At 34.6% G+C, this 13,173-nt stretch overlaps 1 protein-coding gene across 5 annotated transcripts in view; it reads right to left on the bottom strand.

Annotated features, from left to right (window-relative positions):
• CNTLN (centlein) overlaps positions 1-13,173 on the bottom strand; it is a 289,645-nt gene that overhangs the window by 217,307 nt on the left and 59,165 nt on the right. For all 5 annotated transcript variants that reach the window (XM_004765706.3, XM_013063112.2, XM_013063111.2 and 2 more), the window contains exon 3: positions 6,187-6,271. In XM_004765706.3, the coding sequence (XP_004765763.1) occupies positions 6,187-6,271 (85 nt within the window). The remainder of the gene's footprint in view (positions 1-6,186; positions 6,272-13,173) is intronic.

Genomic DNA, 13,173 nt, shown 5'->3' with positions numbered 1-13,173 from the left:
TCTCATTATAGGAGAGAAAAAAGGGGACAGAAAATTTATTTGAAGAAATCATGGCTGAAAAATTCCCAAATCTGGGGAAGGAAAGAGAAATCAAAATCCCCAAGGCATAGAGAGCCCCAACAAAATCAACCCAAGGAAATCCACACCACAACATATAATAATTAAAATGGCAAAAAGCAGAGATAAGGAAAGAACTTTAAAAGCAGCAAGAGAAAACAGTTACATACAAGGGAAACCCCATAAGGCTGATCTTAGCAGAAACTTTTCAAGCCTGAAGGGAGTGGTATGATATATTCAAAGTGGTGAAAAGAAAAAACCTGCAGCCAAGAATACTCTACTTAGAAAGACTATCATTCAAAAGGGGAGATAAAGAGTTTCCTGACAAAGAAAGTTTAAAGAATTCATCCCACTAAACCAGCCTACAATAAATGTTAAAGGGATTCTTTGAATGGAAAGAAAAGGCCATTACCAGGAGTAAGAAAAGCAGGAAGCACAAAAGCAAAAATATTAGTATATCTATAAAATTCAGTCAAGGAATTCACAAAATAAAAGGATGTAAAGTAAGACACCACGTACCTAAAAGGTGACAGGGGAGAGAAGAAAAGAATGGTTCAAACGTAAGTGACAATGTAACAGAAATGGCTATATGCATAAGAGGTTATATACAAGCTTAATGGTAACCACAAATCAAACACCATAACAGTTGTGAAAAAAATAAAGAGAAAGAAATCCAAATATATTATTAAAGAAAGTCAGAAAACTATGAGAGAGCAAGAGAAGAAAGGAATAGAACTACAAAAACAACTATAAAATGAGTAACAAAATGGCAATAAGTACATATCTGTCAATAATTACTTTGAATGTTAATTAACTAGATGCACCAGTCAAAAGACATAGGGTGATAGACTGTATAAAAAAGCAAGACCCACCCATACGTTGCCAACAGGAGACTCATTTCAGACCTGAAGGCACATGCTGATGGGAAGAAAATGGATGGAAAAACATGTATCACGTAAATGGAATTGAAAAGAAAGTTGGGTAGCAATACTTACACTGGACAAAACAGACTTTAAAACAAAGATGGTAACAACAGACAACGAAGGACACTACATAATCAAAGAAGGAACAATTCAACAAGAAGATATAACAATTATAAATATTTATGCACCCAAAACAAATGCACACAAACACAAAAAGCAGCTAAAAACAACAAACATAAAGGAAGTAATCCATAGTAACACAATAACAGTAGGGGATTTTAACACCCCATTTACATTGATGGATAGAACATTGAAACAGAAAGTGAACCAGATGGATCTAATAGATATATTTAGAATATTCCAAGCCAACACAGCAGAATACACATTCTTTTCAAGTGCACATGAAAACTCTCCAGAAGAGATTACATATTAGGCCGCAAACCAAGTTTCAAAAAATTAAAAAAATCAAAGTCACAGATAGCATGCACTTTTCCATCCACAATGCTATGAAACCAGAAAACAATACTAAGGGAAAAAATATGTACAGAACAATATACAGGAAAGTTAATTAACATGCTACTAAACAATGAATGGGTCAACTAAGAAATCAAAAAGGAAATAAGAAGAATACATAGAGATAAATGAAAATACAACAGTCCAAAATCTTTGGGATGGAGCAAAAGCAGTTATCAAAGGGAAGTTTATAGGAATACAGGCCTCCATCAAGAAGTATCTCAAAGGAGATAATCAAGAAAAATCTTAAATACACAACCTAACCTTAAATCTACAAAACCAAGAAAAAGAAGAACAAACCAAACCCAAAATCAGCAGAAGGAAGGAAATAATAATGATTAGAGCAGAAATATATGAAATAGAAGCTAAATAATAATAATAATAAATAATTTAAAAAAACAGATCAATGAAGCCAGTAGCTGGTCAACAAAATTGACAAACAGCTGGATGCATAAAACAATTATTTTTTAAAGAGAGAGGACAAACGATATCGTAAGTGAAAGAGGAGAAATGACAACTGATATCACAGTAATACAAAAGATTTTAAGAGAATACCATGAAGAATTATATACCAACAAATTGGAAAACCTAGAAGAAATGTTTCCTAGAAACATATAACTACCCAAAAACTAAATCAGGAAGAAATAGAAAACAAATCAGTTAGCAGCAAGGAGACTGAATTAGGAAACTCCCAACAAAGTCTAGGACCTGCTAGCTTCAAAGGAGAATTCTCCCAAACATTTAAAGGGGAGTTAATACCTATTCTTCTCAAACTCTTCCAAAAACAGAAGAAGGAAAGGTTCCAAATCCATCCAGGAGAAAAGCATTACCAAAATACCAAAAACCAGATATACACTACAAAGAAGAGAACTAGAAGTCACTATGTCTGATGAATACAGATGCAAAAATCCTCAACAAAATATTAGCAAATCAAATCCAACAATACATTTAAAAAAATATTCACCATGATCAGTGAAAATGATTCCTGCTATGCAAGGGTAGTTCAATATTCACAAATCAATGAACATGATACAACACATCAACAAAAGAAAAGATCAAGACCATATGAACATTTCAAAAGATGTAGAAAAAGCATTTGACAAGGTACAATATCCATTCAGACTAAAAACCCTCAACAAGTAGGTTTAGGGCAAACATACCTCAACATAATAAAGGCCACACATGAAAATTCACAGCTAACATCATACTCAGTAGTAAAAAACCAAGACCTTTTCCTTTAAGATCAGGAACAAAATAAGGATTTCTGCTCTCGCCACATTTATTCAACATAGTACTGTAAGTCCTACCCACAGTAATTAGACAACAAAAATAAAAGGAATCCATCTTGGTAAGAAAAACGTAAGACTTTCACTATTTGCAGATGACATGATACTACATACAGAAAATCTAAAAGACTCAACACACACAAAAAAGAAAAGAAAAGAAAAAAGAAACTATAATAATGGATAAATGAATTCAGTAAGGTTGCAAGATACAAAATCAATATACAGAAATACACTGCATTTCTACACACTTATAATGAAGAAGCAGGAAGAGAAATTAAGAAAACAATCCCATTTATAATTGCACAAAAATAAATAAATAAATAAATAAATAAATAAGATACCAAGGAATAAACTTAACCAGAAAAGTAAAAGATTCATACTCTGAAAACTATAAAACACTGATGAAAGACAACACAAAGGAATGGAAAGACATTCCATGCTCATGGATTAGAAGAACACTTACAGTTAAAATGTCTATACTATCCAAAATAATCTACACATTTAATGCAATCCTTATCAAAATACCAACAGTGTGTTTTTGTTGTTTTTTTTTCACCGAACTAGAAACACAATCCTAAAATTTGTATGGAACTGCAAAAGACCTTGAAGAGCCACACCAACCCTGAAAAAGAAAGACAAAACTGGAGGTATCACAATTCCAGACTTCAAATTACATTAAAAAGCTTTAATAATCAAAACAGTAATGTACTGACCCAAAAATAAACACACACATCATAGAAACATAAAAAAAAGCCCAGAAAAAATCCCATAATTATGTGGTTAATTAATCTTTGATAAAGGCGACAAATACACAATGAGAAAAAGTCTTCTCTTCAACAAATGGGTGTTGGGTAAACTGGCCAGCTACATGCAAAAGAATGAAATTGAACCACTTTCTTATATTATTCAACAATATTCACAAGAATCTGTTATATGCCAAGCAATACAGAAATACTGGACATCAGGGATACAAATGTGAACGGGTACATGAGGTTCCCCATCCTCTTACAATCTGTAATATCATGTAGGAGAATATGATTACTTGTACCTTACTTTTATCCCCATCCTACTCATGCAAAGGGATTTAAAAATCATTAAAGGCAAAAATTGTAACTCTAAATTTTCCACAGTACCATCATTAGGGTGCCTAAAAAACAAATAATTTCTCTTGAGAAAATTTAGTATTTTATCCATGAGCTAAGTGGTTCTGCTTTAAAAAGGTAACTAACTAAATAATATCTACCTAAGGAAGAGGAAGTAGAAAAAGAATTTAGTAAAAAAAAAAATGGGCAAATGTATTGTCATTTTTAAAAGTCAACATTTTAGGGGCACCTGGGTGGCTCACTCCTTAAGTGTCTGCCTTCAGCTCAGGTCATGATCCCAGGGTCCTGGGATCCACCCCTGGATCAGGCTCTCTGGTTGCAGAGAGCCTGCTTCTCCCACTCCCACTCCCCCTGCTTGTGTTCCCTTTCTCGTAGCGTCTAAATAAATAAATAAATAAATACAATCTTTAAAAACAAAAGAAAGAAAGAAAGTGTCAACATTAAAAAAAAATGGTATGCTATACCTAGCTATCTAGATCTGGTAACCTGAGCATTCCCTAAAACCAAAGAGTGCAAAATCCATTCTCTTCTATACAATAGAGTTATAACTGAAGACAGGTTCTCATCCTGGATTTACATTTTCCCAAACCTCCGGAAGCCTGGGGTAGCCAATATGGTTAGTTTTTCTCAGTGAAGTATAAGTACAAATGGCATTTGCCACTTTTAAGTCATAAGGCTGTATCAGGTAGCTTAGCCTAGTTTAATTAATATAGTAAGCACACAACAGTATTTATCCATCTTGGGATTCATTTTGCTCCTTTTTGATATTCAGGTAGCAAATACAACTTTTTTTTCCCCCAGAGCAAACTGACTAAAATGTCATTGCTAAAATCTTATCATTATAGTATCAATTATGATATTTCCTGTAAGGAAAACACATTAGAGAACATTAAAATTTTAAATTTATATGTCATATAAGAGTCTATATTCCATTTTAGAAAGTCATTATATAGATGTAGAGAGCATAAAAAAAAAAGAATCTTTTCTAAGTTAACTTTCACCTTAAGTCCTTTAATAAAAAAACCTTTAACAGTAACCAAACTTAGACCAAAATTCTCCTAAAACTTTAACTGACTAGGAAGGAAAATAGAGTCAAAAGTCAAAGAGCAACATCTCCTAAAACAGGATCTACTGGGGGTGCCTGGGTTAAAGCCTCTGCCTTTGGCTCAGGTCATGACCCCAGGATCCAGGGATTGAGTCACACATCGGGCTCTCTGCTTAGCAGGGAGCCTGCTTCCTCCTCTCTCGTTCTCTCTTTCTCTCTTTGCCTGCCTTTCTGCCTACTTGTGATCTCTGTCTGTCAAATAAATAATAAAATCTTAAAAAAAAAAAAAAAAAAAAGAGGATCTATTTACCCAGGAAAAACTAACAGGCAATTCAGCATATAATGAACAGCTGGGTACAAAATAAATTTAAATATTTTATCACAATATAGGTCATTATTAAAATAAGTTTCTTTCCCCTTCATTTTTGAGATATTTATACTTTGAAAATAGCTCTGGGAAGCACTGATCACATGGATTTTTGCAGTGATAACATACTAATTATATAATTACATATAATCTTATTATATACGTAATTGAATAATTTACTGATTGTATGTAAAATGGATTGTATGAATCAAAAGTACAAGTTTTCAAGAGATCAAATAGAATCATCCCAATTTTTTGTTAATCTTTTTTATAAATTAAACCATCTGAAAATTCATAAGTTTCAATGATACTGCTAGTAATAAAACGGTAACTGCTAATAAAAGGTAAAGTTTAATAAGACAATAATTGCTAGATTCTACGATAAAACCCTAACACTATCTTAAGAGTTTTAAAGTATAAATGGCATAGTCTATTAATTAAAAAACCAACAGGCTATAAACAAAGTACAAGAGTAAAGAATAATCTTTAAAAATTTTTAAGATTTTATTTATTTATTTGACAGACAGAGATCACAAATAGGCAGAGAGGCAGGCAGAGAGAGAGAGGAGGAAGCAGGCTCCCTGCTGAGCAGAGAGCCGGATGCAGGACCCTGGGATCATGACCTGAGCCGAAGGCAGAAGCTTTAACCCACTGAGCCACCCAGGCGCCCCAGTGAAGAATAATCTTATATATACTAGTTTCTTATACAGTAATATAAGTACTATATAAGATTAGCAATAATCTTATATAGTAGTGTCAAAATGGTAATGATTTGATATAATGACCCTAATATTCTTAATGAACATTATTGCAAAAAACCCTAAAAATAATTGTAAAGATCTACTAACTAAAATAAAAATTAATTTTTAGTATTTTCTGGCACAACACCAACCTGTTCCAATTCTTGTATTTTAGCATCCTTGACTTGCAGAATTTCTAAAATTTTTCTGTCTTTAGCTTCAGATTTCTGTTTTTCTCTAGAAAGAAAAATACAGAGTTTATTCGACAAAATTGGTAGCTAATCCTCTAAATTTTCACATCCTGAAAATGAGTACCACTTTATAAAATATAGAAAATTAAATTATCTGGGGTTGACAGTCCTTTCAGAATTAATCAGAAACCATATGGCAAGTGACAACAACTTACAAACTACTGACAACTAAGACAACTTCATACCAAAACAACAATTTAGTTTCCAGATTTAGATGCGTGATTAAAAAAAATACTTAAAACGTGTTTAATGATTGCAATAACCACTATATCATCAATTTAAAATAATAAGACAATATGTTTTTAACATAAATACTTTAAACCCATAATTAATAATAAAATATCATATTTCTACTACTTATTTCTATTTATTTACTTCTATTTAAAGTAAAAGACTCAAAAGAGAGCTAGAGATTTCATAACAAATTTTTTAAAAGGGGATAGAAATTTATTGGGCATTTATTTATATTTTTTAAAAAGTTTAAAAATAGGTAAACAGTCTACAGCCATACCACCCTGAACATGCCCAATTTCATCTAAAAATAGGTAAAGAGAAACCTATACCGAAATCACTAATGAATCCAAAGTAGACAAGTAAGGAAGAAGAAAAGAACCCTCAATTGTGAAACAGTGAAATGAACCAAAGGGCCTTAGAAGGCACAAAAGAATTATCAGAATGAAGAGACACCAATCAGAAAAGTCCATCATGGGTTTTAAGAGATAAATTCAGATGGTGTACTATTATATTTTAAAAACGTAAATTAGACTTTTCCAATAAGTTAGCACAGTAAGTTTACATTTTGCGGCTCTTCCAAGTTCTCTCAATTTATAATATTAATAGATAAACATAATAGAAAAAGATTAAGGATACAGCCAAATCTCTAAGGATCACAAACTAAACAGAAATACAATGCTGTAAACAAGAAGGAAGCTGTTGTATACTGTCCAGATCTCAATGCAGGCAGGCTAAGGTGAAAAAGAGCTTGGTGCCTGGGGACTAATGGGAAAAAGTATACTGCTCAATATGTAGAAGGATAGTTATACTCATTGTTAGAAACCAGACACTAGAGTAGAACTCCCAGCTCCTGAAAGGAGTCTGGAAAAAAATTCCTCCCCACCCTCACCTGGAACTAGGATTACATGAAAGTTTAGAAAGGCAGAAGTTTATAGACAGCATCCCAATCAGGCACTGAGACAAAACACTCCACAGCTCAGGCACTAAATATAACAAATCCTCTATGTCACTGTTGGCTAAAAGCCCCAAGCTACCAATATAAAACCTAGTTCAGGATGGGGTGAGTGTGACTATTCAGTGGTAAGCACAAAATTTCTAGAGAAAAAGAAAAAGCATTAGACAAAGAAGGGTGGTGGAGAAAGGAGAAAGAGAACAGTTAACAGCCATCCTCTTACTCAAGATTTGACCACAGATAAAACAAATCCAAAACACAAGAAGAAAACAGATACTTTACACTCACATAACACATACACATACTAAGTCAATAATTCAAAGAAGCAATCACTCTAGACAAAAAAAAATAACAGAACACACTGAAGAAAACTTTAAAATAAGTAAGGATTTTAATGACCTAAGAAGAATGACTTAAATTAAAAACAAAAACAATAAAAACAATTCAATGGGCATACCTCAAAACTAGATGTAAGAAGAGAATGAGGCAAAGGGATGATAACAATGAGATATTCATCCAGAACACTATATAGAGAAATGAGATTAAAAATATGAAAAGACAGTTAAGACATGTAGGTTTCACTTGAAACTCCCAACATATGCCTAAAGAGTTCCAGAAGTAGATTATAATGGGATGAATGATAAAGCAGTATTTGTATTTATTTATTTTTAAAGATTTTATTTATTATTTATTTGACAGAGAGAGAGAGATCACAAGTAGGCAGAGAGGCAGGCAGAGAGAGAGAGGGAAGCAGGCTCCCTGCCAAGCAGAGAGCCCAATGCAGGGCTCTATCCCAGGACCCTGAGACCATAACCTGAGCCAAAGGCAGAGGCTTAACCCACTGAGCCACCCAGGCACCCCGATAAAGCAGTATTTTTAGAAAAGAACTGCTGAGAATATTTTAGAATTAAATAGAATCCTCAGATTGAAACAAGATCTACCAGAACAAATTCCTGAACATACACACACACACACACACATATTAATCCATCATTCACTCAACAAGCATTTGTATGACAGGCATCATCCTAGGGCCTAGGGAACTGTAGCAAACAAAATAAACCAAGTGCTTCCTTGATGGAATTAATGTTCTAGCTTATAGAATCTGAAAATAAATGATATTAAGTAAATACATAATATGTCAACTGATTAGAAGTATAAGAACAATAAACGAGTGTAATGCAGAAAGGAATGTCTCATCTTGGAGAACTGGGAAGCAAAAGGAAGGCTGCTGCTATTTTCTATAGGATAATGTAAAAATGTTAAAAAAAATAATAAAAAATAAAATAAAATTTAAAAATTTAAAATAAAAAAAAAGGATAATGTAAAAATGATTGCCCTTAAAGATGATAGGTAAGCAGAAACCTGAAGGAAGGAAGGAAGAGTCATAGAGATTTCAGGGAAGAGTTTTCCAGGCCTTGGGACCAGAAGCAAGTGCAAAGACACTAAGGCCAACAGCACAATCGATGTATCTAAAGAACAGTAAAATAATAATGTTTATACAAAGGGAGAATGGTGGCTGAGGACATAATGGTCACTGGAAATAAAGTAATATATGGCCTCTTAAGCTATATATTGGATTTGACTCTCAGTAAAATGGGAGGACAGAGGATAGTTTTAAATATAGTTGTAACATGAATTAATATTTCATGATTAACAATATTAATTAATTAATTAATTAATTAATATTGTGGGCTGAGGTCAGACTCTAGAAATCAAAAGTGGAAGCAGAGACAACAGGAGTCAACTAAAATACCTCAGGTGAGAACTAAAGATGAACTGGACAAGATAGGTAATGGTGATGGTAATTGAGAAAGTGATAAAATCCTTGGTAATTTGTAGGTAGAGTTAACGGGATTTCTTGAAGCAGTAGATAAGAGATATAAATGAAAGAGAGAAGTCAAGAATGTTTCCAATATGTGTCTGAATAACTGGAAGAATGGAGTAGACATTATCTGAGATCTAGATGAAGAGAGAGAGGGAATTAGACTTGGGGATTTGGACATGTTAAATTTGAGATGTCTAATCAACATCCAAGATGTGGTTGACCCAAGTCTGGAATCAGTCAAGTAGTGAAGGCTGAAGATAAAACTTTAGGCATCATCCAAATATGTTTAAGACTAAAGGGTAGGTGGGTGCCTGGGTGGCTCAGTGGGTTAAGCCACTGCCTTTGGCTCAGGTCATGATCTCAGGGTCCTGGGATGGAGTCCCGCATTGGGCTCTCTGCTCAGCAAGGAGCCTGCTTCCTCCTCCTCTCTCTCTCTGCCTGCCTCTCTGCCTACTTCTGATCTCGCTCTGTCAAATAAATAAATAAAATCTTAAAAAAAAAAAAAAAAAGACTAAAGGGTAGGTGAGATCACCTAAGGAGTGATTTTGGATTGAAAAATCTGAGGAATTGGTCCTGGAGTACTCCATATTTATAAGTTAGTAAGATGAGGGAAAAACAACCAATAATACTATGAAGGGTAAACAGTCATGCAAAAGCAGAATCAAGACAGAAAACTAATTGAACAAGTATTCCTAGAAGAAAGGAATCAACTTTGGCCAATGCTGCAAACACACTAAAGAAAATAAAACTGAAAATTAACTACTGGGATTTAGCAGTATTGGAAGTCACTGGTGATTTTGACAAGAGCTATTTTAGGAGAATAGTGGATATACAAGCCTAATTGGAGTGAGATCAAGAGAGAAAGAAAAAAATATGGAGATAGTAAAGACTACTTTTCAGAGGAATTTTGCTATAAAAAGGAGCAGAGAAATGGAACAGTACTTCAAGGGAAATGTGAGATCAAAAGAGATTTATCTCAAAAGATTGAAGATAAAACTGCATGTGAGTATGTTGACAGGAATGATCCAGGACAGTGAGTGATACTGAGGATGTTAGAGAGAGAAAGGAGAACTGCAGAGTGACATCCTTGGGTCCTTGAGTCTTTAGTGTATACAGTTTGGGCTTAGATGACAGCATAAACAGTTCTTCCAAAGAAATAAAAAGAGAAAATATGGATACAGATTCAGATATTTTGGCAGACATGGTTATGGGAAGACATGAAAGCTCTCTTCTAAAAGCTTCTATTTACTCAGTGGTGTAGGAAGCAAGGGGATTGTCAAGAGTTTAGCTAAAGCTACTCCATGATTGCTGCCTTGGCATCCCCTTGGGTTTGGCCAAGCAGCCTGAAGTGACTTTAAATGAAGCTAGCCCATGCAAGTGCCCCAGATAGCAGCCTGCAGAGTCACAAGTAAGTTCTTGATAGGAGGGGGCGCCTGGGTGGCCAGTGGGTTAAAGCCTCTGCTTTCAGCTCGGGTCATGATCCCAGGGTCCTGGGATCGAGCTCCGCAACGGGCTCTCTGCTCAGCAGGGAGCCTGCTTCCTCCTCTCTCTGCCTCTCTGCCTACTTGTGATCTCTGTCTGTCAAGTAAATAAATAAAAATCTTAAAAAAAAAAAAATTTCTTGATAGGACTTCCCCAACAACCCTTGTGATCAATAGTGTCCCCTACCTCCCAAAACCCTTTTATGTCCCTTATAAAAGATCCATCTGCCATAGAGCTGATTAAAACCTCGCTCTTTTGGTTTGACCAATCCACCTTAGCCTGGAAAACCGAGAGCGCTCCACCAGCGAAACCTCAGAAAAGCATGTACCCCGAGCCTATCTTTCCCCATACTGTGCCTTGACTTCCCATGTGGCCCCTTGAGGTATGCTGGGTACTTTCTCCCAGATCTGTGAATAATAAACCTCTATTTTAATTTCTCTTGTGGTCTGCTGTTGAACCATGGCTCACCATCCAGCACCCTGTGCATGACTTAACATGAATTTAACAAATTCATAACAACTATCCATCAGCTGAAAGTGAGAAGGGGAAATGAAGTGTTAGAAGCTGACAAGAGAATAAACATCAAATAGCCTTCTGGGATACTGGGATGGTAGGCGAGTCTGGAATAAATAAATAAATAAATAAATATAGGATATCACCTAACCAGTGCTAGAGACCACAAAGGTTAGTGGTCATAAATTCACATATGACCAGACATCGTGGTTCAGATTTTTTCTCTAGCCATGTTCAGCCCTCTGGATATAGGTACACAATACAAACATGATATTTTACAACTACTGTTTTTACTGTCTGTGCTTTATCATGCTTTATTATTTTATTTTCTATTAACCAACTCTTGATAGCACATCTGATGCATAATCACAGTCCATTGTCTTCAACTAGGCTCTCTTTATATTTGTGGTTCTTTTATTAATAGTGAAATTAAGCATTCTTTCATCAATTGAAATGCTTTTTTCCTTATTTTTCCTAAGTTTCCAGTGCCAGTGAATGTGTCTGCCATTTTGTATGTTTTGATGTATAAAACTATTTTTGTATATTAAAAATATATGCCCTTTATCACTATATTGTACACCTGCAACTAACATATATGTGTTAACTATCCTGGAAATAAAATTAAAGATAAAAAATATATATACCCTTGGCTTTCATTTGTCACAAAATTAAAATAAAAAATTAAAAGAGAAAAGAAAAAAATATATATACCCTTAGGCTTTCACTTGTCACTACATTGTATACCTGCAACTAATATAACACTATATGCTAACCAACCTGGAATTAAAGTAAAAAACTTAATTAAAAATATATATATATATAAACATATATATATCTTTTGACTTTCATTTGTCACATATACTCTCAAATTATCACTTGAACTTTTAATTTGATATTATAAAACCATGAGTATTACAAAAGAGTACTACATCAATCCAAGGTATATGCATCTGGGGGAAAACGGCTTCAAATCTCAAAGGGAAGGGCATGATTGGGTTTACCCAACATGTAACAGGATGTAATAGTCAAGACATTAATTATAGTCAGAAACTGTCCCTGTAAGTTGCTTTCTGGATATGCTATGAGCCTAACTTTAAATTCCCAGGAATTAGTTTAATTTATAGGGATCAACTTTTTCTAATCCACTCTTTTATAATAAACTTAAAATCCCCACCAGTGTCAAAATACATTCTCGTGGTCCTTTTAAATGAGATAGGATAAAACTAGACTACATGCCACAAAACTCAAACAAAAGCGTTACTACAGCTTCCAAATGAACTCAGTACCAGGGTAGTTATTTCCGATGACACAATTATGTAGATAAATCAGTCACAGTCTAACCCAGCGGTTCCTATACTATAGGTCATCAGAGAAGTACAATTAGCATCACCTAGGAACTTGCTAGAAATGCACTATCTTCCACCCTCTCTAAGGGCAGAGAGTCTAGAGTAGGGCCCAGCAATTCTGTGTTTAACCATAACAAGGTGCTATGGACTGAATGTTTCATATTCATATGTTGAAGCCCTAATCCCCAGTGTGCTGGTTTTTGCAGGTGGGGCCTTTGGGAATTCATGAGGGAGAGCCTTCATGGAAAGGATTAGGCAATCTACAAAGAGGCAGAAGAAAGATCATCCCCCTCTCTATATGTAAAATTACAGCAAGAAGGCAGCTGTCTGCAACAGAGCTCTCACAAGGAATGGAATCAACAGCCACCTTGATATTGGACTTCCTAACCCTCAGAAAAGTGACAAATAAATGGTTGGCTTTTTAACCGCCTAATCTATGGTGTTTGGTTATTACAGCCTGAACTAAGACACAAAGCCTCAAGTGATGCTGACATACACTAAGTCTGAGTCACCGAAATCAAAATAACTGATAA

The sequence above is a fragment of the Mustela putorius genome, unplaced genomic scaffold (assembly GCF_011764305.1).
Source record: "Mustela putorius furo isolate JIRA1106 unplaced genomic scaffold, ASM1176430v1.1 tig00000421_pilon_pilon_pilon, whole genome shotgun sequence".
Taxonomy (NCBI): Eukaryota; Metazoa; Chordata; class Mammalia; order Carnivora; family Mustelidae; genus Mustela; species Mustela putorius.
This window is presented reverse-complemented; position numbering and strand designations above follow the sequence as displayed.